Source organism: Myotis daubentonii, chromosome 6, assembly GCF_963259705.1.
Source record: "Myotis daubentonii chromosome 6, mMyoDau2.1, whole genome shotgun sequence".
Classification (NCBI taxonomy): domain Eukaryota; kingdom Metazoa; phylum Chordata; class Mammalia; order Chiroptera; family Vespertilionidae; genus Myotis; species Myotis daubentonii.
In genome coordinates, this window is record NC_081845.1 from 9,641,773 (window position 1) to 9,669,122 (window position 27,350).

General features: G+C 43.7%; 1 protein-coding gene across 3 annotated transcripts in view; it reads right to left on the reverse strand.

Annotated features, from left to right (window-relative positions):
- PLEKHG1 (pleckstrin homology and RhoGEF domain containing G1) overlaps positions 1–27,350 on the reverse strand; it is a 193,312-nt gene that overhangs the window by 107,742 nt on the left and 58,220 nt on the right. The window contains exon 1 of one of the 3 annotated variants that reach the window (XM_059700024.1): positions 7,695–7,929. The exons of 1 other annotated variant lie outside the window; for it this stretch is intronic. In XM_059700024.1, coding sequence (XP_059556007.1) covers positions 7,695–7,773 — 79 coding nt within the window. In that variant the 5' untranslated portion in view covers positions 7,774–7,929. Of the gene's footprint in view, positions 1–4,911; positions 5,374–7,694; positions 7,930–27,350 lie in introns of those variants that run through there. One more of the 3 variants, XM_059700023.1, reaches the window with a different exon arrangement.

Here is a 27,350-nt window from a genome sequence, read left to right on the forward strand (position 1 = left end):
CTCTCTCTCTCTCTCTCTCTTCCTCTCCCTTCCTCTCTGAAATCAATAAAAATAAAAATGTTTTTTTAAAAAAAGACCAAAGTGTGATAAGAGCAAATATTTACTATTAGCACTAATTTCAGAGTTGGAAGTATCCTCAAGTTCTACTATGTGGTAAACTCTATACTGTTTTTTAAAAATTCGTCATTTCCTACTCCACCGATATCTTCTCAGCACCTAACTCTGCCTATTCATATTATGTTTGTTGCATTTCTTTATGTTTATTTTCTCTAGATTACAAACACTATTTTAAGGTCAAGGATAAGTGTTAGAAATTATTTTATCTTTGCAGCATACTCATTAGTCTATGCATAGCAGTTGCTTGATGAATATTTATTATTTCACAGCCCTATGATTATTCTAATTAAAATAAGGGGTTCTTATTAAATGATAATTACATAGTTAATTATGGGGAAATATAGGAAAAGGACTATATACCTGATGTAAATTAAGTAAAATTACTTAAGTCAAGAGTATGAGTCTATTAAATCCCATCAGAAACAGTGACAGATATAGTAATTTATTTTACAGCATTATTATCATATTCAGCCATTAACATTAATTATAAAATGGGGCAAATTTTAATTTTGATTTCCAAAGAGAAAATGCTTTTAGTTTATAGACAAACCATAGACGAAGCTGTGACGTGCAGTATCTCAGTGTTCATTTCACCCATGCCTGCAGTGGGCAGGCCATACATGGCGTAAGGATAAACACTCCAGTTGGGATTTATAGAGGCCTAGCAGGCTACTTCCAACTCCACCCAGTCCTCAAGAAGGAAAGGGGCCATGTCCTGGCTGGACAGGCACCCAGATCCCCACTCCCCGCCCCCCTCATCCCATGTTCCTTTAGGCCTAGGCTGGAACTTAATGAGGAAGTCAGGTTTGGGTGAAGCTCAGTCATGCTCTAATGGCTACCGGAAACTTTCCAAAGGCCCTCAATAAATATTGGTGGTCGGCTGGCTTTGTCCTCTGACTTTTCACCCCAGAGTAATTGTTGAAAAAGAAAGTTGGCTGAGATTTACAGCTACCTCTTCTCACTAGGTGGGTGGTTGGGCTCGGGAAGGAATGAGAACCATCCCATTGACACAGGAGAAACTGTTCCCCAGCCAACACAGTGAAGGAAACAGTGGTTTAGAAAGAATCTTAAAAATCACTCAAAGATGATTACAGGCTGTCACTGAGAAATGAGGAAGGAAGGGCTTTCGTTTCGACTACAGGGTGCCTAGCTCCACCATCAGAAATTATTATTTTATATGTAGGCCAATGGTAGTCTGTATGCCTTTGAAAAGTAAAGAGCAGTAATAACTTAAGTACCTGGTATGACTCACAGAGCATCTAGGTAGATTACACAGGCCATATATGAAAACCGGGCTCCTTACTTTATAACATCTTGCATTGCATTTTTCTAGAGTCACTGCTAGGAAACAGTCCCCGAGTGTCTACTCTACAAAGGACACTGGGCATGGGGATTGAGAGAGCATCAAGCCACAGAGCTCTAGCTGGGCTCACCCTTTAGCTCAGGAGGGAGGATCGGGGGAGGCGGGGAGTGGCAGGGGGGTAGGTGTATAGTGCATGCTGCATAAGCAACGCTGCAATGAGTGACACAGCCCTCTTCCTGGTGTTCACAGGGGCTCCACTGAAGGAGAGCAGAATTTCCCCAAGTGCCCACGCACTGAAACGAACCTCCTCCCTCAACAAAGCAGGTAACTTACTGCAATTTAAATTGGCAAAGGTGTGCTGTTGACTAGCTATTGAGAAAGTGGGTGGGGAAATCATCTCCAGCAAACATATCCTTGGAAGACTTTCAAGTCCTAATCCCCGGGGTTCATCTTGCATTCCTTGTCCTTCCTCTCATGCCCTTCACACCTTCAGGAATAAATAATCAAAGCACAGTGAGAGCACCTTGCAGTGTGCTGAACGGTGGGGTGCCTATCTGGAAATACATGCACCCTGATGTTATTTGGGCAGAACCGGCAAAAATATAAGTTACATTTTATATTTAAGGATGAAAACGGTGAGTCACCCAAATCCACCTCTGCCTTCAGTTTCCCTGCTCCAGTGAGGTCTCAAGGGGCTTCTTGGGTTGTGGCAGCTTCTGCTTCAGTTTGCCTGCTCCCAGTTCCTGGGCCCAGGACTGAGAGAGAATAACAAGGTCGATGGGGCCAAGCTCATGATTGAAAAGACTTGTCTCAGTCACACTGCTTAGCAGCTGGGCTACTCTGGTCACCCTCAATAAGAAACATCCCCAGATACTCACTGAAGGCAGGAACCAGGCATTGTCAGGTCTCCCGGAACTCCTGACATGTCACAGTGAACTATTTATATTACTTAACACACCTACTCCAGATATTTAGTGGTTCTATGGGGTGTGAAACATTGTAACTATACATTTTTATGTCTACAGTAGAGGCCCGGTGCATGGATTCGTGCACAGGTGGGGTCCCTCGGCCTGGCCTGTGGGGATTGGGCTGAAACTGGCTCTCTGACATCCCCCAAGGGGTCCCGGATTGCGAGAGGGTGCAGGCCTGGCTGAGGGACCCCACCGGTGCACGATTGGGACTGGGGAGGGACTGTGGGAGGGTTCCAGGGCATGTGTGGCTCGTCTCCTCCAGTCCCGATCGGCCAGACCCCAGCAGCAAGCTAACCTACTGGTCAGAGCGTCTGCTCCCTGGTGGTCAGTACATGTCATAGTGACTGGGCAACCGGTCGAATGAACATTCAGACACTTAGCATATTAGGCTTTTATTATATAGGATAAGATATCACTGCCCAGAGAATCAAGAAATGAAGCATAAAGACCATCTAGCTATTTATTTCAAATCTCTTTCCTGATACTTAAGAGTAAAACCTTAAAAACCATTCATTTGTCCATCTCAAGATAAATTTGTTGAATCAATTACTCTTTGCCAGGACCTGGACTAGGCATAAAAATATAAACTTTTTTTAAAAAGAAGATTAATCTATAGCCCTTGCCATTAAAGAACTAACTGAAAATTAATACCTTCCTAAGAGTCTCTTCATGCTTTAAAGAACTTAAATATAAAAATGCCACTAGACTGAAAAATACCCAAAGATTCCTTCATGGTCAGGTTAGAAATTAAGGTATATTTAAGGGAAAGATAATGAGATACAAAGGAATTAAAACCTACCATTCCATAAAAAGAAATGAAATTCTGATACATGCTATGGATGATCTTGAAAACATGATGCCAAGTGAAATAAGCCAGACACAAAAGCCATACAGAAAAATACGGTATAATTAGATTTATATAACATATCTGGAATAGGCAAATTCATGGTGATAGAGAATAGAATTAGAGGTTACCAAAGGTGGGAGGTGGGGAGAATAGGGGGCTGCTGCTTAATGGGTACAGAATTTGTTGGGGGGCGGGGTGATAAAAACGCTCTTGAAATAGATAGTGGTAACAGTTGCACAAAATCGTGAATGTGATTAATACAACTGAATTATACATTAAAAGTGGTTAAAATATCATTTTTAATATCATATATATTTTACCACAACATTAAAAAGCAATAATGTAATATCCCCAAACCCACTGAATTGTATCCTTAAATGGGTGAACTGTGCAGCATGTAAATTATATCTCAAAAAAGCTGTATGTGTGTTTTTTTTTAAAAAAGACCATTCTTTACATGTTAACATATTACTCTGTCATCTTGTAAAGCTCTTAATATTCTTAAATAAATTGACCGGGAGCAGAAGCAGGTGATCAATGTTTGAAATACTATGATTCACATTCCTTACTAAATGCCTAGGTTTTACAAATCATTGCTAATCCTTTGGGCAGTTTAGAACACAGAAGAGCCCTCTGTCTTTTGGATATCTGGTTCAATAACTAATTGACAACCTCTCAATGACTAAATAACAGACCATTTAAAAAAGAATCTCTTGGTTTGCCTCTTCTTGGATACAGCCAGCCAGAAAAGTGTGGTTGAAATCACAGTCAGAACCAAACAAATGACAACCTTCCGTTTTTACACCACTCAGTCATAGGTCAGCTATAGATCAGAGCGTGGCAGCATCTAGAAAAATGCCAGGCACACGTGGGCTTTCGAGACATAGTCATTGAACTGAAAGAACAGCTGCAGCTGCTGCTTCGGGAACTGGCAGGGCCCCTGGTCAGATAAAAGCACTTTGAGGGGCTGGCCGGCCAGCCCAGAGAGCCCCTGGGAGCTGGTTACTTGTGGGCTCGTACCTGCTTTCTCTGCACGTCCCTCAGAGGTCCGTCGGCAGCTAGACCAAAGAGGGCCCTTCTAAATAAGTATCACTAAGAAGTCCAGGTCTAGACGGAACAGAATGAGGTCAGCTATTTCAGAAGCATTTCGTGCTGGTGAACATATATTTCAGAAAAGGCCATCATAACCTTTTGAACTTAGCGAACAGGTGAGCCACTCCTGTTGCCTCGAAACAATAGTAACAAAACAAAAAATAAAAATAATTAAGTGGGGAAACCCAGAAGTGAACTACTTTTACATTTCCCATCCCAGAGGTAATAAAGTAATACGATTTAGATAGAACTTGCCGCCAAAAGCCAGTAAACCTTTTCTATCCTACTAGTCAAATACCAATAACAGGGAACAAGGATTATATATTTTTAAAAAAGCGCTTGAAAGAAAATAAGGTGGGAATAATAATCTTTTACAGTGTGGCTACTGAAGGTACCTGTTTTTGACTAGACAAAGGGAAATCAAACCTCCCACAAGTGAGTTAGCCATCACACATGGTCAGAAAAACAGGCTCTAGAATGTCAATTGTAGCTGCAGTGCGGAGAAAGCTCATGAACTCATCGTCACCTTCCTAGACCCTTAAAACAAATCACATAGTCATAGCAAAGTGTCCCAAACATACCCTGGGTCCGAGTCCCGTCCTGGCTCTGTGGGATGAGAAGCCTGGATCCAGCTCTTCGAGGAGAGCTTCGATTCCTCCATCCTCGGACCAGGGCCCCCACCATGGTTGTTGACAGCATGCTCCCCAGGCAGCTGTGGCCCACGGTGACGGGAGTGGGTGGACGGCTGTCAGGCTGCCACCTCAGGAGAATCCTGTCCACCTGGGATGAGGTGCTACACCCCAGGCAGACAGGTCTGGGCAGTTCCGCCCGCCTCCGTCCTCCACCCACACACTCATCCATGTCGTGTTCGCCTCCCTCGGGAGGCCCCGGGAAAGTGTGGCCAATGAGACAAGCAAAAGCAGACAACAAGCAGCAAAAATCAAAATGAAGATATGGATAGAGTCATTCAATAGCAGAGGATGGTCAATGTTACAGCAGTGCCAATCGCCTCCTATGAGAGCTTCTTTTGTGTGTTTGTTTTTGATTCGTTACCTGTCACCTAAAGAAGTTAAGTCCAATTTTTCAACCTTTAAAAATGCCTGTATGTGGGTGGGCCACACACCTATGCACCTATTTCCTCTCCTGAATAGGAAGAGCTTTCAGGCAGTTGTGTTTCCATAGAGATCCATTCTTCTAGATAAACAGAATTTGTTTACAAAATATGAAAAGTATTTCTAACATTCTGAGGGTTCCCTTCCCAGAATTATATCAGCTTTTGTGGATGAGAAAAGTTGATTAATGGGATTAAATAAAAATTCACCATCATGTAAACTCCCAAAGGCTTTTAAAAAATGAATTGATTTCAATGGCCTAAGTCCTTTCTCCTGGTGTGGTAGCTGGAGTTGCCACATGACTGAGTAGGTGGGACCTGAGCTTCATGTATACAGCACATTGCTCACATATGCCCCCTACTGGTCAAGATGCCAGGTGCATATGGGTTAGAGCTGCTTTAAGGATGTGGAAGGGGCAAGGAGTTGAAAGTTTTAGAATCCCTTGGGTATCTCCATACGCTGCATTCATCCAGCCTGGGTGGTACTGAGATTGAATTAATTACAGACAGCCTAGAGGTTCTGATATTATTGATTGTCCTTATGACTTTATGGATCATGCAGATAGAACGATCCATGCCCTATTTCACTCTTTTTCTCCCTTCCCCAGATACACCACATTTAATAAGATCAAGGTTGTTTTTACAGGACAGGCAAATTCCCAAAACTACCCTGAACTGACAATAATTTTTCTCAGAAAGCCTACAGTTTACTAAAAAAGCAGCAGTGTTTTGAGGAGACAGATTTTTACAGTCATTTAGTTGCAATTTCCCTCATTTGCTAATTATTTTGACATTTCCAAAATTTAAAAAAAACTTTAGTATCATAGCAGGTGGAGGGACAGTAGAAATGAAGGATGGGAATCTTAAATGGCATGAGAGCAGGAAGCTGCTGGCTACTCCTGCACCCCAACTCAGTGTTCTGCGGACAGTGCGATCTTGGGGGCAGCATCTGATGAGAGACACAAATTCTGTTGCTCCCCGAGGTGTGCCTCTCCTTCCTCACTAACGTGGGGCTCCCTCTGCCATGGGCAGCGAGGGCAAAGGGCAAAGGAGCCTTCAGCGCTCTCTCAGTTCCTGTGATTCCCCCCCCCCCCCACACACACCCTAAGTCACAAAGACGGGCAGAACCTGCCTTCTGCTGGGGACAACCCTGTGGGAATAGGGTAGCATCAGGGGACAGGACCACAGGGGACCCAGGGACGCAAGCCTGCGGCCTGGTCTTGGTTTGGAGGTGAGGGATGAAGCAGGGATCTTGAGGATGGTCCAGGGTCCCCAGTCAGGGGGCAGAATCAGGAGACTGATGGGTGGGGATCCCAGGAGAGGCCCTATTGGGACAAGCGGACACCAGCATCCTTGGAGAGAGGTGGCAGGGAGAACACAGCGATGCTGAAGGCAGAAGATGAGCCATGCGGACCGAAAACAACTCCTCACGCTCTCTCAGTGGGAGCCCTCCTTTGAGGCCCTGCTGCTGCCACATAGCTGAGATCCCTATAAACAACAGACACCGTCCCCACAGGGCGAGTCAGAGGCCCAGGGTGGGGGATGTGGACTCGCGGACATTTCTGAAGCACAGCAAACGGCCCACACTCAGACACGGAGCCCCCGGCACGGCTGCTGTTATCAGCCACCGCGGTGAGAAGGAAGCATGTGAGAAAGGAGGTCACTGGAGCCAACTGACTCTTCCGATAAAATTCCCCAAGCCTCCTTTGTGTTCCCAGAGTCCCCTGGGCACACACCACAGCCCTGCTCAGCCATCCACTTTCTTACATCTGCCCCACTCAACCAGCCATCCCCAAACCTCCCCGCACAGCAGAAACAGTAAGTACAGGTTTCGGGGCGCCTGCCGAAAGGACCGCTTTCCTAGGCCTCAGGCAGCACCAGGGAGCCTGCATTTCCTCCGGCTGCCGGCACCTTCCTTCATCGCCAGCCTGGGCTCCATCCAAGGGCCGTATGAAGAAACCGACTCACTCAAGGGTGGGCTTCCCGCTGGGCCTGCACCATCCCTGGGCCCAGCGCGGTGTGTAGCCAGCACACAGCATGTGGGGCGAACAGAACCAACACTGTGGCCAGGCGTCCAGCAACACCACCCCCCCTTGTCTCCACATCAGTCAGGCCGCCTGACACCTCAGCTTCCATGACACCCTGTGCTTCTTGCCACGACCCCCAACACCCCTTGGTGGCAGGAGCCATCTCATGACATCACCCTGTCTTTTCTGCAGCCCAGGCCCCTCAGAGCCCCCACTGTTCACTCGCCTGTGATGTTTGGGTCCAGAACATGACCTGTCAAGGCGGCCGTCTCCTGTCCCTTCACCTCCACAAAGAACGGCTTCATCTGGGCGTCAGGGGTCTCCGGTCCCCGACACTGTTGAGACGGGGTCTGTCCACGAACTCAAGGCTCAGCTTGCACAGCAGCCTTGGCCACTTTGCCGCCCCGAGATTGTCGGTTGTGGCAGGTGGACACTCGGTGTCCAAGGTTTTCCCCAACAGGAAGCTGAGCAACGGCCGTGACTGCCCTGGGAAAGGCAGTCAGGAAGAGGAAGTGGAGTAATATCCTGCCCGTGTAGGTCAGCCCACCCTTCCCAATGCTGCACATGTACTTCCCGCCACAGGCCCGCCACGGGGGCCCTGTGCCTGCACCAAGATGTCCCTGAAGCAAGGGAAACGGCTCGGCCCTGAGAGCATGAGGTCACCTCCCCAGCTCCGCCTGATTAGAACCCCCCTCCCATTCGTGCGGAGGGACAGGCTGAGGAAGGAAACGCACTTTCCCCTTAGACAGCACATCTAGAAACCCAGCACCAGCTGAAGGCTGCTTGAAGGCCAGTATGGCTCCCAACAAACTTCGTTCATAGATATTTGCTTCCAATTTCCCACGGAGACTATGAGTGACCAACTGTTTTCTCAATCTCATAAACACAAGTACTGTCCTCAAGGCACTATCTGAATTATAGTAATCTCCCCAACTAGTCTACTCTGTGATATATATATATATATATATATATATATATATATATATATATATATTCTTTAATTCACTATACACACACACACACTAGAGGGCCTGGTGCACAAATTCATGTACAGGTGGGATCCCTAGGCCTGGCTGGTGATCAGGGCTGATTGGGGCTGGGCCAATCACGGCCTGCCAGCTGGGGTGAGGGACGGGATGTGGGAGGTTACCCGTTGGCCCCGAGGAGAGAGCCGGCCCTTGACCCCCCTGGGAAAGAGGCTGCATTTGCTGCCACTCACCCCCAGTTCCCAGCCCCCCGGCAGGATTGGGAGAGGAGGCAATGGTCACTGGGCTGGGTGCAGAAGAAATGGCCACCGGCTGCCAACGCTGCTGGCCGGCCGTGGGAGGTTAGCTGTGGGAGCACACTGACCTCTAGGGGGCAGCTCCTGCATTGAGCGTCTGCCCCCTGGTGGTCAGTGCATGTCATAGTGACTGGTCGACCAGTCGTTCTGATCATTTAGTTATAAGGGTTGTTTAGGCTTTTATATATATAGATATAATATAGTTAATCCTCACCCAAAGATATTTTTTCATTGATTTTTAGAGAGAGTGGAAACGAGGGAGAAAGACAGAGAGTGAGAAACATGGATGTAAGAGAGACACATCAATTGGTTGCCTCCTGCATGCACTCCAACCAGGGCTGGAGATCGAGCCTGCAACCAAGGTACAGGCCCTTGACTGGAATTAAACCTGGGACCCTTCAGTCGACTGTCCAATGCTCTATCCACTGAGCCAAACTGGCTAGGGCACTCTGTGATATTGGTGAGGGTGGGGGGCATGTACTTTCTGCCCACATCAAATCCCCACAGCCTGGAATAATGCCTGGCACATAGTACATACTCACTGAGTACCTGTAGAATGAGTGAATGAATGAACAACTGTTGTGCACTGGGGACTCTGGTATAATCAGGGTGCATGGTATTTCTATTACAGCTATTGTAATTTTTAAAAACATGCTATTGTTATAATTAGATATAAGATCTATAAAGAAAGTGGCCCATAATTATACAATCATTCCCATGGGAGATATGATCTACTTTATCACACCAATTTTATTTTATGGATCCTTCAAAGAGAGCACTATGGTGAAGTGTGGGCTGCTGACATTTATCTCAAACTCAGATTTAAGATTTACATCTGCTATGCCCCAAGACTCCTATCTATACTGTTGCAACATAGAGCCATAACGTTGAAGAAGTTTAACAAAGGACTAAACACCTCTTGCAGCTTAGCATTCAGTGTAAGATTAGAACCTTAGTTAAAATACATTAACAACTCTTAAACAACTTAAGAATGCAGCAACTCAAGTAAAGGCAACAGTCTTCTCATGTCAAACTCTGAATATGACTTCAAAAATCGTTTCCACATTTATTTTCTCCTCTAAAAGACAAGGCAAGCTTACATGAGCATGGTACCTTCACTTACTTATGCAATTTAATAACAATTTGTTTAACACATTGGTTTTATGGTAAATTATTAATATTTTTGTCCTTTTTTTCAGGCATTATCTATTTTTTTCTCAGAGATTTCTCTAAAACTATAAAATCAATGTTAACCTAATATGGTAAGTCCCAGGTTTTCAAACCATATTTAAAAGGCACCTAGAAATGTTTAGTCTTTAATTCACATAATCATTCATTTACTCATGGAACAGATTCCCAAGAAAACCTCAACATTTGGCAGCTGGAAATAACCATCTGCTTTAGCAAAACCTTTGTTATTTGTAAATCCACTCTGAAATCTGAACCCTATAAAACTGCAGAACTCTATATTAGATTGGTGCAGGACCTTAAACCGGAGAATGTGCCAACATTTCTCTCTCTCTTTTAAAAGAGTACGCGGATTAATTACAGGGCGCTGATTGACTTGGATTAGTCTTGATCCCTGTCTGCAGAAAATTAATTCCTACCACTTACATCAATTAGATTGGGTCAAGATGGGTAATTCAGGCTCAACAGAATAGAAAAACTTCTGTTTACGAAGGCATCTGAAGTGAACCCCGATTGTTTCTGTTAAGAAATAATTCTTGTTTATATGTGGAGCATTATTAATGGCACAAGGAGTTAGATTTCTCCGTGCTCACTTCATAGAGTTATTATTACTTGCTCAGGTCCTCCTGAATTTCGGTGTTTCATTGGGAGCAGAAAAAGTGGGGAAACATTTTACCTTTTTTTGGATCCATTTTGTCTTTAAGTATCATTCATACTAACATTTAAGGGGTCACAAATACTATCTACATTAAAAACAAGGGGATGTATTAAAAATAACTCCTAAGACTTCCTGCTTGACTCTTGCTAAAAACATTTGATAACAGACTATTTCATGAATAAATAGGGAGCTAACTGGGCTTTCTAGCTCATGGAATTTGGGTGATCTCATGCGGGTCACCTCCTTCTCGCAGCGACCCTTTCCGGCTGGTCTGGACCTCTCCCTGAACCCACTGGGGGTGTATTCCTCCCCATCTCTCGTCTGCTGTGGCGGTGAAAGGCTCCCATGCCTGGCAGTCCCAGCAATCTTTTCTTGTTTCTGAGCACAGCAAGGAAGTGAGCAGGGATATACTACTTTTATCCGTAATTTTAAATGGCTGTAGCTACCGCTCTTCACCAAATAGTGTAAAAGATTAGCCATTTGGGGGGTTAGAAAGGCTAATATGTTTGCCTCAAGTTATACGGAAAGCAGAGAGTTTGGACATCAGATTTTGGAATTTTTCCTAAGAAAGACAACATTCTACATGAGGGGTTTGTCAGGTGCTGTGGCACACACAGGTGGGCCGCTAAGCTGGTCCTTGTCTGTGTGTATCAGAAAGGGATCCATAGCACGGAGATGTCCCCAGAAGGGATGATATATGAACGGATCCCAGAAGAACAAACAGGAGTAAATAGGAGTCAGCAGCCTGGAGCTGGGGGTGGGGCAAGGGGCAGGGACAGGGAGTCCCATGTGCACAGACCATGGTGCCAATTGGGGGGAAGTGTAAGGTAGAAAGTGTGGTGTGTGTGTGTGTGTGTGTGTGTGTGTGTGTGTGTGTGTGTGTTAGGAGTTATAAAGAGGGGCGAAAGACAAGATTACAGAGGTAAGCAGGAACCAGGCCATGAAGGGTCTCAAATCTTAACGAAGAGTTTGACTTTGTTGTGAAGTGATGAGATGGTTCTGAAAGGTTTGAAAGTGAGGAGGACCACGATCAGCTCTGTGTTTTGAAAAGGCTCTCAATGAAATTCAAAAACAGACTGGAGGTCCCGGCCGGTGTGGCTCAGTGATGGAGCATTGACTCATGCTCCAAGAGGTCACTGATTTGTTCCTAGTCAGGGCACATGCCCAGGTTGCGGGCTCAATCCCCAGCAGTGGGGTGCAGGAGGCAGCCTATAGATGTTTCTATCTCTATTTCTTTCTTCTTCTTTCCCTCTCTAAAAAAAAAAAAAAGTCAATAAAATATATATTTAAAAAAAGAAAACAAACAAACTAGAGGAAGCAAGAACGCAACTAGGGAGATGAAGACCAGCGAGGAGAGATGGCGGCAGCCTGGATAAGGCCGCTAGAGTGCGGAGCATGTGGTGTGAGGGTTGATTCAGTTGGGGTGGGGTGTGAAAGGCAGGGAGGAGCCAGGGAAGCGCTAAGGCCTGTGGCGGGGGCACCTTGGGGCTGGCATTGCCTTTCACTCACAGGGGTATGAATAGAAGAGCATGGGAGTTTTGGTTGTAGGGTGGTGGGTGATGCAGGAAGATGAGTTCTCTAATTTTGAGACACTTAGGCTACCATGAGTATTTTCCCCACTATAATTACTTCTTTGAAAACATTTTGGATATGTATGGTTTCAGCATGTTTGAATTGCCCTCGTTACTCCTTCAGATTACAATCTGTCTCCTTCACATCCACTTTTCATACCGCAGTTGCTCAATAAGTGCTTATCTCACGATATCCTTGGGACAAATTCCCAGACAGAGCACTGCGGGTTCAAAGGGTAAGACGAACAATTCTTGCTACGTAAGTCCAGGTTTTCCCCAAAGGATAGAAGTCATTTACATGGTCAGCAGATGCATGAGTCTACCTGTTCTCCAGGGTTGGTGTTTGACTTCACTTCACAGGTGTAAAATGTGTTCATTTTTAAACATTTATAATAGTTAAATTTATCTCCATGGGAGAACCAAGATGGCGGCATAGGTTAACGCCGGAGTTTGCTGCTTTGAACAACTACTTCAAAAGTGAAACCAAAAAACGGAAGGGACATCACCCAGAACCACAGGGGCGCTGGCTGAGTGGAAGTCCTACAACTAGGAGGAAAGAGAAACGCATACGGACACTCAGAGGAGGCGCAGTGCTGAAGTCAAATTCTGAGGTGCGGAGTGCGCGGAGCAGGCTGGCGGCGGAGGGCGCGGTTGTTGTTTTCAATCGGGAGGGAGTCTCAGACTCTGAGCTCCAGATCCGGGCGAGTCTTTAGGGACCCAGACTCAAACGGGAGAAGCGGGACTGTCTGGCTTCGGTCAGAGCGAGTGCAGCTTTCTCTCCGAGCTTTGCAGCGGGTGCTGGGACTCAGAGAGGCAGAGCCCCTTGGGACAGGACTGAGAGCCGCCATAACTGCTCTCTCCGGCCCACGCTGTTGATCCTGTTCGACCCGCCCTGCCCAAGCCCTGCACAGAGGCATTTGCCGGATAGCCTCAGGCAAAGGCTAGATTAGCACCTCCCTAGAGGACAGAAGTTCTCTCACCGCTGACACAGCTGAATCTCATAGCCACTTGGCCTGGAGGTCAAACCCTCCCTGGAATTAGCTACAGCAATCAAGATTTATCTATAAGACTGCGAACAAAGACCACTAGGGGGTGCACCAAGGAAGCATAACAAAATGCGGAGACAAAGAAACAGGACAAAATTGTCAATGGAAGAAATAGAGTTCAGAACCACACTTTTAAGGTCTCTCAAGAACTGTTTAGAAGCTGCCGATAAACTTAATGAGATCTACACGAAAACTAATAAGACCCTCGATCTTATATTGGGGAACCAACTAGAAATTAAGCACACACGGACTGAAATAACGAATATTATACAGACGCCCGACAGCAGACCAGAGGAGCGCAAGAATCAAGTCAATGATTTGAAATGCGAGGAAGCAAAAAACATCCAACCGGAAAAGCAAAATGAAAAAAGAATCCAAAAATGCGAGGATAGTGTAAGGAGCCTCTGGGACAGCTTCAAGCGTACCAACATCAGAATTATAGGGGTGCCAGAAGATGAGAGAGAGCAAGATATTGAAAACCTATTTGAAGAAATAATGACAGAAAACTTCCCCCACCTGGTGAAAGAAATAGACCTACAGGTCCAAGAAGCGCGGAGAACCCCAAACAAAAGGAATCCAAAGAGGACCACACCAAGACACATCATAATTAAAATGCCAAGAGCAAAAGACAAAGAGAGAATCTTAAAAGCAGCAAGAGAAAGAAACCCAGTTACCTACAAGGGAATACACATACAACTGTCAGCTGATTTCTCAACAGAAACTTTGCAGGCCAGAAGGGAGTGGCAAGAAATATTCAAAGTGATGAATACCAAGAACCTACAACCAAGATTACTTTATCCAGCAAAGCTATCATTCAGAATTGAAGGTCAGATAAAGAGCTTCACAGATAAGGAAAAGCTAAAGGAGTTCATCACCACCAAACCAGGATTATATGAAATGCTGAAAGGTATCCTTTAAGAAGAGGAAGAGGAAGAAAAAGGTAAAGATACAAATTATGAACAACAAATATGCATCTATCAACAAGTGAATCTAAGAATCAAGTGAATAAATAATCTGATGAACAGAATAAACTGTTGATTATAATAGAATCAGGGACATAGAAAGGGAATGGACTGACTATTCTTGGGGGGGAAAGGGGTGTGGGAGATGTGGGAAGAGACTGGACAAAAATCGTGCACCTATGGATGAGGACAGTGGGTGGGGAGTGAGGGCGGAGGGTAGGGCGGGAACTGGGAGGAGGGGAGTTATGGGGGGGAAAAAAAGGAACAAATGTAATAATCTGAACAATAAAGATTTAATTAAAAAAAAAATTTATCTCCATGTGTGGTTCTCTATTTATTTTATTTTGGGTGAAATAGCTGTTCAATGGTATCTTTGGACCATTTACCTATTAGAGTCTGATATTGTACCTCACATTTATATGAATCCATATGTACCGTCTGGTCAGTCGGACAGCCGGACAAACGTACAGTCAGTCACTTAGCCAAATATATATATATATAACCATCATGTCTAAGTATTTGCATGTGTGGTAGGAAAAAAAGGGTTAGATTTTCTTCTAGAAACTGAGTTGAGAAAATCATAGTCCATTAAGGGCATTGGCTTACCTAAATTTTACTAGAGTACAGATGTATGAGATGCCCTAAATGAGAATATCGTGCGCTGAGATGTGTTCATGAATATATTGCAGCATCTAACAGTAAGCACTGCCTACAGACAGGCAGGAGAAAAATCAATTTTGTCTACCAGGCTCTTCATCTAAACATTTAGGGACTCTTCTAGGACTGGAATGGGGGCTGAATTAGTTACAGTCTGCAGAGGTCACAGAGTACACAGAATGTTTAAAAGTAACTCAGTGCTAGCCAGATGTGCAACTGCTGGGCGATAAAAGGATCTTTTCATAGAATGGCGCTTACCTTAAATGTGTTTTTGGAACTTGTATCCATGATGATTTGCCCTTTTAAAAAGGATGCTAAAGGTTAATTTTCTATGGCATAAAGACTGCAGACAAATGCCAAAATTCTATTCCCAGACCTAAATTACATAATCAGAAATAGAGCATTCGAACTGCACATCAAATAGTCTCCTCTCTGGCAGACTATGAAAAAAAATCAGTGTCAGTGTTTGAAGTAGGCATTTGTTTATATAATGCAACCAACCATGACTGCCAAACACAATAATTAAACGCTTTAACAAGTGAGAAATCTTGCCAGAATATGTAATTTGAGGGGGGAAATAAGCAGAGTTGGTAGGTAGCAGAAAGTGCTGAATTATTTATCTCATGCTCCTCTGGGGCAGACACTCATGCTGTGAGTCCATCTGCAGGAACACGAGGAGAGAAAGGAGCGTGTCAGGAGGGGCCAGTAATTTTATTTAAATCTTATCTTTCTTTTTATCTCTAAACAGTGCTCTTCCCACACTTGAAAAATGAGTTCTCACCTTCTTTTCATTTTAAAATTACCCGTGTGAAAATGAAATTAAACATCTACAAAGTAACAACAAATAATTATATATTTCTCTTTCAGTTCTTTGAATTATCAACAAAAAATTTATTCTCCTTGACTGTGCCTGTATTTCTCCTCTGGAGAGGGGAAGAGTCTGACTTTTTTGAGCACATGATAAGAGATTGCTTTTATGTCATTTAGTTCTATAAAAATAAATGGAGTGTTATACCGACTCATCTTTAAAAATTCCTTGTAATGCTAAAGTCTTTGATAGGATTTTCTGTTATAACACCCAAAGAAAAAATGATAGTACATTAACAAATAGCTGAAGATCTTATGCATCAATGATAATATTGCTTAAATAATAGAAAACATTCCTCAAATATGATATATAGTATAATCAACTTAACACATGTAGATGTAAATAATTTATATATTAAATAGTTTATATAAAATATACACGTGTCAAAGCAACAATGATTTAAAATTTTTGTATTCTCTTATTTCACCTAAATGCTATTATTGGTGAAATATAGCATCATTTTAATATAGGCTTATAGTTACAACTAATTAGAACTTTCTGAAGGGTAAATAAACAATGAAGACTCAATTTTAAAAAATCAGTAGTGGGGGTATTTTCCTAATAAAAAATGAATTAAGTAAATTCTTTATAGCCTCTCACTGACTTTTATTTCACTGATTTTATAAGGAATATGATCCATTAATTATATTTTAAAGACAATATAAGATAAATCTTGTGTTTGTGACAAAGAGTAAACCTAGGGGCAAAGCAAAGAGCTGGAAGAATAATCCAGATGGCACACTGAGGAGCTGAACAGGGCCACCGCCTACAGCTACACACACCTGCCCTGCCTTCCACACACCACCAGGCGCTCATCTCAAACCCCTCTGTGAACAGGGCCCCTGGAGTTGTATCAACACGCCAGCCCCAGAGCTGCTGTACGTATTGCACAATTGTAAAACCATCCTTGATTTCCATGTATTAAATGTTTATTCTTGATTATTTTTTCTTGATATTTTTATAAAAACCCATGGGATTTATGAAAAAATAAACATCTGTTTTGTTGAGGGAGCAGGGGTAAAAAGTAATAAAGCTGCTGCTGTCCCTTAATACAAAAATCCCTTAGTAATTCCAGGAATGGTTTCAAAAGGAAATTAGAAATACATTCTAAGGTCAAAATCTGGGTTAGCACAATGTCAACATGAAGAACATTGTTGGAAAGAACCTGATTGAGTTTAAAAATCATTCCTATAACTGCCTCCCAGGATTCTGCCAAAAGGACCTACATACATAGTTGAAGTAACTTTGACATCAAAGGTACTTCAAGGTATTGAAGGTAATTTAGGCAAAAATTTACCCCAAAGAGCATCTCATGGTTTTACATGTTAACTAAAGAGCTAATTCTACCCTTTTGATTGAAGCCTGATAGGTTTAAGCAGAAGTAATTGCAAGGGAGTCATGCATCAAACTAGGTCAGGGATGGTTCCCTGTAGAAACTCAGATGCCATCTCAGCAGCTCTTCACCCCCCATCCACCCACGAAGGAGGCCTCTATTCTTCCCCTTTGCTCCTACTCAATTTGCACAATACAGACAGCTCCCAGCTCTTTAAGGGTTTAGTCTCTCTCCATTTGAGGACTAGCTCTACCCCAGGAATCCCCTTTTGTGTCTCCTGAAACTGTGAAACTTGCAAACGCTTGAGTTAGAAAGAAAGAAAGGTGGTTTTTACAGCAATCTTATTTTAGCGGCCCAACAGAACTAGCTGGGGGAGAAACAAAAAGCCCTGAGAAGGCTTAAGTTAAAATGTTAAAAATAAGTTAGGATTAGCCACTGCTTTTTTGAGGCATCGCTGCCATAAAATGAAAAGATTACTGCCAGGTGTACAAAATATATTGCTCACAAGAACTTGGTGCCCATTTTGTTTACATTTAAGGTCAAATGAGACAAATTCTGTTTTGTATTATTTTGTACAAAGTAGAAGGACTAGAGAAACTATGTATTTTATACCATTAAAAGACTGAAATGCTTTTCCAGAAACCAATCATAATAAGTAAAAGGAACACAAATTTTTAAACCTTTATCATATACTTTCCCCCACATAACTTACATATAAATGCACTGTGATTTTAAAGTCCTTTGTGCATGCATTTCAGGTCAGGCCTGATTAGGAACACTGACTGGAATGCTGGATTCTCCCTTGGTCATCAGCCAGCAGGGCTCCATGGAAACCAGCAAGCCCCAACAGATCAAAGACGAGCGTAGTGCTCAAGAACTGTCCAACAATAGAAATGATGCTCAATATGGGTATAGTTTCTCGAATGGATCATTATATTTCATCGTAGAAGAACTCAAAATCTAAAGAAATTGTTGGTTCTCAAAGAAAACCATGATTCCCTCTTTAGAACTAGACTACAGGGAGTTAGAAACTATTTAAGGGAACATAAAAAAACCAACTCATTTTGGATTATGTTTAGAAGGAGTTTGGGCTGTTTGAGGCTCCCATGATCATTTATTGTTTTGTTTTAGGTAACAGTTACAGGTAGGGCAGCCAGTGAGTTATGTCCTGTCCTGGCAGATTGCAAGTAGCAGTGAGGTTACAGACAGCAGTGAGGTCCCCGTTCAGTGGATGTGTACACATGCGCACAAGGAAGCCTTCCCTAATTCATAGAAAAGCTTTCCCACCAAAGGCAACCAGCAAAATAGCAAGGAGACATTTAGACTCAATCTTCACTTTTATATTGCTGGAAGGACTGATTTGTATATAAGTATTTAGCCACTCTGTACAACTCATTTTCAAATACTTCTGCTCTTTTCGTCTTAGCGGTTCTCAACCTGTGGGTTGCGACCCCTTTGGGGGTTGAATGACCCTTTCACAGGGGTCACCTAAGACCATCCAAAAACACATATATAATTACATATTGTTTTTGTGATTTATCACTATGCTTTAATTATGTTCAATTTTTGAAAATGAAATTGGGGGTCACCACAACATGAGGAACTGTATTAAAGGGTCACGGCATTAGGAAGGTTGAGAACCACTGCTTTAGACACACATCTCACAGACAGGCAGGAGGTCTCAAAACCTATTTATACCTGCTGAGATATCTTCCAAAGGGTAAGAAGCACTTGATAATAAGATAGTACTTCACTTAGTATTGTTGGGGAGGGCGTTGATAGCAACTTTCATTCTAAAGGAGGGTCAGTTCTGTTTTCTACAGCTTCACTTTTTCCCATACGTCTGAATTTAGTTTCTCTAAAAGCTCCTGAGCAGTCTTGCTCAAACAAGGTCAACGAAGGGACAATGGCATCAGATCATCTATTACATAACAATTCCAGTTAAGCGGTGGAAGCAAGGCATTTTTCTGACAGGCAGGCCCACTGAGGCCAAGTTCACCCATTACACATTACTTTGGTGTTACCTGTGCTTTTCTCCTATTACCTGAGCTCCAGAGTAGGGCTCCATCTACCACCTCAACCAACTTCCCTGGATTGCCAAACGTTAAGGAATAAAGGAACAAATGCCATAAGCAGCTGGTTGGGGGTGGGGGTGAGGGTGGGGGTGGAGAGAGCTGTTACCACCCATTTAATATCTAAGAGAAACAGCAGCCTTTGCCCAGTGGTCTGTGCTGGTGCCTGTATGGGATCAGGCAAACTGATCCAGCAGGAAAAGAGTCACCTGCTTAGCCTTGACATGAATTATTAAATCAAATCATTGAGGCCTTGAAAGAGGCAGGAAAAAAAAATCTACCTTTTCCTAAAGCTTTCTTTTCTAACGACATAGCATTGTTGGGAAAAAGAGGACAAGAAGAAATTTTGTCCTATAGTGATAGTGGCACAAAGGACTGCAACCTATTTAAGTAACTTGCACACAGACTGTGTTCTAAATCATTCTAAGTGCAAACTCAAGTTCTGGGCTCTGGAACCCATTTTCCCATAGATATAACACTATAAAGGGCAAACAGGTCACAAAACCGCCTACAGTGGTCTATTTAACTTGGTTGCCAAACACCACAAGGAGCCAGTCCTCCCGATGACAACCTCGTTACAGCCAGCTGCCCAAGCCTAGAAGCTGGGAAGGCATCCTCAGCATTGGTCTCCTGTCCTCAGGCCCCCTCTCTACAATCAATGTCTGAGAACAGAAAGTATTTCCTAAGAGTAATTTTCACTTAAAACTCCATGAGCTTTGAGAAGCATCTCCCCGATTCTGCACAGAATATAGTTATGACTGTATGACATGCTCCGAAGAACAAAGCACCGATTGGCCTCGAGGCAGGTTCTGTGCGTGAGTGACTCTGGATGGCAGTGTCAGCTGAATTGTGGGCACTTTCTAGTCATGGAGACCTCAGCAACTTAGACCAGAAGATGAAGACAACACCATGGCTGTTCGTAATATGAGACATGCTCTGCCTCCCACAGGTGCCAAGAAATAACTTGAGAGGGGTTTTGTAAACGAATGGACAATCTACAGTAGTATGTAGGGATAAGAGCCAGGAATCGACAGATTAACATAAGAATGCAACGAGTAAGTACAGTAGCCCACATCAATGGGCACTACTGGTTGCTTACCCAGCATCTATTCTCCACTTGTCACTTCCCAACAACTTATTTTAAGTATCCACCTCCTTGTCCCTTCTACTCACAGACATATAGAAGTGGAGCTGATCTCACCCCCAACACTATTGGTGGACCCTGATTAATCTAAGCCAATCAGTGCACAGCATTCTTAGTGTGGTTATTGCTCTCCATGATGTAAAGGGCCTTATCAGATTGGAAGAAAGGACTTATAGCTCATGGCTGAGGTTCCTCACTTTCTTCTGTTCATCCATTTGTGTTTAGCAACCATCTGGTGACCATTTAGTGGAACCTGTCTGAGAAAGAAGCCAAGAAAAATGGGGGAGCTGAAAGATGAGATAAACTAAATCCTCTGTGATGTTCCTGACTCACCGCGTTAATGACCCTTAAAGGCCACACTTTCTCAAGAGCAGATTAGTAGTTTCCTTTTGCTTTAGCACATTTAAGTAAGAATCTGTATTACAGTTGAAAATGTTCTATCTATTAAAGTGATAAAACTCCAGTGAAACATTGAAAGTATAAAACCTTGGGTAGGGGGGAGTGGGAGAGAAAGATGTAATACATAGGAATGTGCTTTGAATGTTTGAAAGGAAAGTGCCTTATATACTTCTAGCGTTTTCTCCCTGAATGGATACTGATACATTAAAATAAAAATTCTTTAGAATGTAAGTCTTCAATTTGCTATAAATCTAAAATGCAAATGCTCATAAAACTAAATTACAGAGTGTAAGTCTTCAATTTGCTCTAAATGGTTCAGGAACCCCGTTTTCCTGAACCAAGATACCTTATTATTTAACTCATTTACTGAGCCACTGCTCAGTATATAAGAGCAAGCAAAACTAAAAACTTGCCTTTAAGGCTAAAACTCGGTGGGAGTTGGGGAGAGATAATTAATCCTCTCTATTTATAAATGTAAATGTCTAATGTTTAAAGTGGTGCTCCCAAAGCATGGATGATTTGTTTAATAGTAAGTCTGAAAGAACTTCCGAGAAATGGTTGGAAATAATGAGAAGAAAAAGTTTCTTGGCTGTCTTTCAAGATGGTCAGAAGAATCATCACAGAGGAAGAAAAATAAAGTGTTCAATATCTCCCAGCAGGTCAGCTGGTCATGTCAACGACCCTCCTTCCCATCTGCTTTTTTGTTCTCTAAAACGATCCCATGAGCATCATAATCATTTTCATAAGTGTTTAAAGTTTCTCAGATAGGAAAGCTCATATTCATAAAAAACATAAATATGGAAAACTTTGAAAATTTATTTTGTGTCTAAGGAATACATAGTTGAGGCTAGTCTCTAGGTGTACAAAGTGGTAGAACAGTTCATTAAACTCCAAAGGAAGAAAGCCCTATATTCCCCACGAGAAACTAGCATTTTTCTATTCTCTGCTCAGGCTCTCTCAACTCCATACCTACAGGCAGAACCAATTAAACATGGAGCATGTTCCAAAAGATTCCTGGTAAGTGTATTTTTTTATTTCTACAGGAAAATGTGCTCCAGGTTCTAATGGTATATATAGGGTGAGGCAAAAGTAGGTTTATAGTTGTTTATATGAAAAATAGCATAATTACTAATACAAGAATAAACTGTGTTTTGCATACTCACAACTATAGACCTACTTTTGCCCCACCCTGTATGGTTCCCAGCTCTGTCCAAAAAACCTTTTTGACCCATAATGATCCTCAAATGTGGGATCTACCCGAGCTTATCAGGGTTTTAATGGACGAATATATGTCTAAGATAACAGGGGGGAACCCTGATGGGGAAGATGCATTTTGGAAAGGAGGGCCAGGCAAAGATTCCCTTATCCTCTTTCTCCTCTCCTTCAGCCTAGCACATTGTCACCTTGGGATGGAGGACGGAGTAGGACTTTCCCAATATGTATATTTCTCCTTTCTACAGCTGGCTCTTCTGAATTTTCCCTCCTTCCTCCTTTCCCTAAGAGGCGCAAACTGGCCAAACTGGCCATCATTCTCATGGTCTCCTCTCGGGATACGAGGCCCTATCAACATTGTTCATTTCAAAGCCTTCCGCCTAAGCTCTTGTCACAAAATACAGTGGGGCCTTGACTTACGAGTTTAATTCGTTCCGTGATGGAGCTCATAACTCAAATTACTCGTATGTCAAATCAAAAAGTGAACGAGTGAGACACGTAATGCTGGGCTGATGTTGTGGCGTTCACTGTGACGTTCACTGCGCCAACTAGTGGTGGGGTATCTGAAGCTGGCTCGTAACCCGAATTTTAGCTCGCAACCCAAAGCAAAAAGTCAGCCAAGAGACGGCTTGTATCTCGAAAAACTCATTAGTCGGGACACTCGTAAGTCAAGGCCCCACTGTAAATAAGAATGCATGGGTCTTCGAGTATCAAAATTAAAACTGGGCTAAACTGGAAAACAGACTTGAAAGTGCGATGCCATTGTCTTCTCTCATTGCTCTGAGGTGTCCATGAGACTCTCCTGGATCACCCTGTGTCTGCATTACTGCCATTTGATAGCTCATGTGTGCACCTCTAGAGTCCAAAATCAAGATACATCACATAATACAAATGGCTTGTGCCTCATTCTCTAGTTGTGGGAGGTTCTCTAGGAGATGAGGTTTGTCCACAAATTTTGGAATTTCAGTTGTCTGTGGGAACCACTGGGAAGAATGTTGGTAACGGGAACTGGCCTCCCAGTGACCCACTGCGTCTCTGGTACAGTTTGGATTAATAAGCTGTATTTGCTGGACGACTTCCCATGCACAGCTCTATGTTTAATGAGGGAAAAATATACTCCGAAATACTTTTCAATGAACTTCTGGAGAACAACCCTGGCTTAAACGGCAGATGGCCCGCACACACGCATGCTGTGCATACTCACGGTTCCACTGACGGCATCCTTACCGGTTCCCAGTCTTTCCCTACGGAATCCTAGTCTTGAATGTTCCAGTGTTCTCCAAAAATTCAACATTTTCTCTTGAAAGGGCGTTTTGCTAAGAGAGAGATCTTTCTAGATCCCAGTGGTGGAGTGTGCGAGCCAGCCTGCACCTCTGCGCCCTCTGAGGCTTTATCTAGCATCTTCTCACAGGCAGACGAGTGAGGCTGAGGGCACGCGGTGAAGAATTCAGTCACCGAGCCAGGCATTCCACGGGGGGACACCTTCCCAGAGCTGGCGGAGGGTGTGGCTTCCAACTCTTCTCTCTGTCCTGGACCCCAAGAAGGAGAATGCCTTTCCCCAAAGGATCTCACACAGTTCAGTTTCACAGCCCTGAACCTGGCAGGCCAAGGACACCTCTGTTTTCCTTAGATGCATATTTCGACCAAAATTACATTTTCTATGTAGGCAAAATATTGCCACAATTAGTCACATATATTTTGTTTAGGAAAAGACTAAATGCAAGTGCACTTAAATGTGACTTTTGGGTGGGACACACAGGTTGGCCTGTGAAACTTGCCTACAACTTGTTTCAAATGATTCGTCTTTTGCCAACCCTGATAATGTTTAAAGAGGGTGCCCCAGACCTCCCGTGAAGATCAGAAGTAAAGCAGGGAGTTTTAAAAACGGGCTCTGAATATGCAGTCATTAAGTAAAGGGGGGAAAGCCCATAATTAGCCAAATGACCCCTTTGGTTTAAAAGTGCCACCACACCGTTATCCCCACACAAGACCTCTTATGGCTCTTCCTCAGGCTTATCTTACAGGACCATTCTGCCCACCAGACTCGCCCAAAGGAAAACCCGCGGGGGCGAGGGAAGAACAAGTTATCTGGGCTGAAGAGGCACAGAAGGAAAATGAAAATCCACCCAAGGAAAGATTTAAGCCTGGAAAATAATAAAGAAAATGAAGACAACCAGAATATTTCCTGATTTGAAGTTACACCAAGAAAAGCGCATGATGTGTTTTAAGATTTCCCAGGGTTTAAAAAAAAGACAATTGGACCAGCAATATTGGACAGTAAACTTTCTTGGAATTTTAAATTTTACTCTGCAATATTTTTCACACTCAAACTCTGAACAAAGAAATTCGGGCGAATGCTAGAGAGAGGCGCCTATCTGTGAACCCTCTCTACTTAAATCCAACTCAGTTCACTGATTGTTTACAAGTGTAGTGAAATTTCTTAATTTTGAGTCAAAAGAGTTTGTGAATAGTTACGTACAGGCGCCAGGCTATGGACCACTTATGACCTAGTCCCGCCTCTACATTCCTTTAGCCCATTAGAGCGGGATTAACAGCTCTCAAGGAGGCATTTCATCGAGAAGCATTTTCAAGATCACAAAGTAGTGTGGAGAGGCACCGCATAATTAAAATTGCTAAATGAATTGTTCAGGGGGAACTGATACAGCAGCTCGGAGGAGGGGCAGATAAAATCAGGCTGGAGTAATTTAAAAAGGAGGGGAAATTTGAACTGCGTTTAAAAGGACAGATAAGGTCTAGATAATAGCATTACTGCCACTGCCCTCTCGCTCTGTCTGAGAGCCTGCCAAGGGCTGGCCGGCATAGCCCACGTCCTCTCCAGGTCCGCAATCCGCTGAAGGGAGGTAACTGGTGTGATGTTATAGGTGAGGATGGTGAAAACCTGCCGGGGCCTCCCAAAGAGGAGGCAGGCTGAGACCCACACCCAGGACCAGCTGACCCCAGAGCCCACTGTGTTTCTGTCCCACCAACTCCATGAGCAGAGAGAGGTCTGGGAGACACAAAATACACTCTTCTGGGACAGCTGATTTAGGGGTGGGAAAGAAAACAGGTTGGAGCACAGGGAGCGAGCACCGACATGCCACGGTGAGTTTTGGACCAGACACCTGACATAATTAGCCCAGCACTTTGGGTGGACCAGGCTGGTGGGCGGAATGAACTGGAAGCTCCAGAGTTCAGGAAAGAGAGAGAGAACCTGGCCCTTCTGCCCCAATATGGCAGCACGAAGGCCTGCATGGAGGGGCTGGGGTGGCACTGCACACTCCCTGGCAGTGAAGAGACACTGGATGTGGATTTGCACTTGGGTATTTTTTAAAGATATTCTTATTGACTTCAGAGAGGAAGGGAGAGGGAAAGAGAGACAGAAGCATCAATGATGAGAAAGAATCATTGATTGGCTGCCTCCCGCACGCCTCACACTGGGGACTGAGCTGAGCCCGCAACCTAGGCCTGTACCCTGACCAGGAATCGAACTGTGACCTCCTGGTTCATAGGTCGATGCTCAACCACTGAGCAATACTGGCTAAGCCACTTGGGTATTTGTAACCAATCACGTTTCAAAAACTACCAGTTGTGTGGCCTTGGGCAATGAGTTAAATCTCAGAGAGCTTCAGTTTCCTACATGTATACATGTACAGCCCGATTCACGATAATAACTGCACAGGCTAAGAGACTAAGGAGAAGTAGGTAGTATGTAGTTTGTGGTAAAGGCTCAAATGTTCTCTCTCTCTTTTTTCCTTCATAAAAGGTCATGGCGATGGAAGAGAAGAGAAGAGACAGATGGCCAGATAAGTTTAGTGAGATTTGGTGATAAATTAGATATTGGTGGTTGGGGTGGGGAGATAGACGAGAGAAAGATGTCAAATGTGTATTTGAAATGATAAGCCCACATGAAAATATCTTCATTTTTCTCCAATAGGAGTTCAGAAAAAGTGGCAGCCTTAGGAATGCGTGGCCTTAGGGGTGACGGGGAGAACCCTAAATGGAAACACCCAGAAAAAAGTAGATGAGACAGGAAGCCTAGGAAGAAAAGGGAAACCAGAGCGGAACAATTTGGCAATCGCTTGCCTGAGAGCCCAGGGCTATAATATTCCACTGGCGAGGACCTTGTGAAATTGCTAAACTGCTCTTCTTAGAGTGACTAAGCTTTAGAAATCAAAGGAATATATATGAAGTTACCACATTTTAAGAAACCAGACCCCACATTTTTTAAGACAAAGAATATTAAAAGAAAATAGTCTACTTAATACAGGACTTAAGATCAATTGCAACTCCATGTCTTTCGATTTTAAAGCACAATGATGGCTTTAATGCCCTGCTTCACTCTAAGACTCCTTATCGCAGATGTAATCTCCCTCCAGAACAGGCTCGCCTTATGGCGCAGAAAAGACTTCATGTGTAAGGCAATCATAAAACACAGATGCCAAAACATGCAGACTTTGAAAAATGCAGCTGAAATGGCGATGGTTGGGATTTGAATGAGACAGAAGAAAGGGGTCAAGACACCCAGACCGGGGCGGGGGGGGGGGGGGGGCGGGGGGGGGGTGTAGGGCCGGCTTTATTCCATCAACATGAATATGGGCCTAGATTACCTAAAGCCGAGGTGGGTAATTCTGTTTTGCTGACTTCTTAAGCTTGCTGAATCTGGTTCCATGCTTCCACAAGTTTGTCAAATATTACAACGAATTCTCTGTTCCAGACACTGGATTCATGATCCACTGCTGTTGAAAGCAGGTCTGGGACCACTGAGCGCATATGGCTCTTTTGACACTTTATGTGATGGTCTTTCCATGCCGGTTAGATGGTTGCTGGGCAGGCCCCTGGCTGGTTATCCAGTGGGAGCGCATGGAGCTATTGTGTGGCTCCTCCCACAGGGACAGGTCACAGCATGGCTTCAGCTCATTTATCTTGCTTCGAATACTGCAACTAATAAACTGATGTCTGTGTTTGTGCTGGCCACTTCCTCTTTCCCATACTTGGCCTTAAGTCTGCATTTACCAAACTACTTTCCATAGAACAACATAGTAATAAGTAAAAAACAACATAGATTAGCCCGGCCAGCATAGCTCAGTGGTTGAGCTTCGACCTATGAACCAGGAGATCACGGTTCGATTCCCCGTCAGGGCACATGCCTGGTTGCGGGTTCGATCTCCAGTGTGGGGTGTGCAGGACGCAGCCGATCAATGATTCTCTCTCATCATTGATGTTTCTGTCACTCTCTCCCTCTCCCTTCCTCTCTGAAGTCAATAAAAACATAAACACACACACACACACACACACAAACAACATAGATTTAAAAAGTAACAGGCGGGGCAGGTTGCTGTGGGGTGGCAGGAGGTATTCCGTGGCTCAATAAGTTTGGGAAACCCTGCAGGTAACACCTCCACGTTGAAGACGTAGAGTTCAGGGCAGAACAGTAAAGGCTCACAGAAAAGGAAACTCATTAACGTTGCTTAACTCCCAAGCTTACTTGAC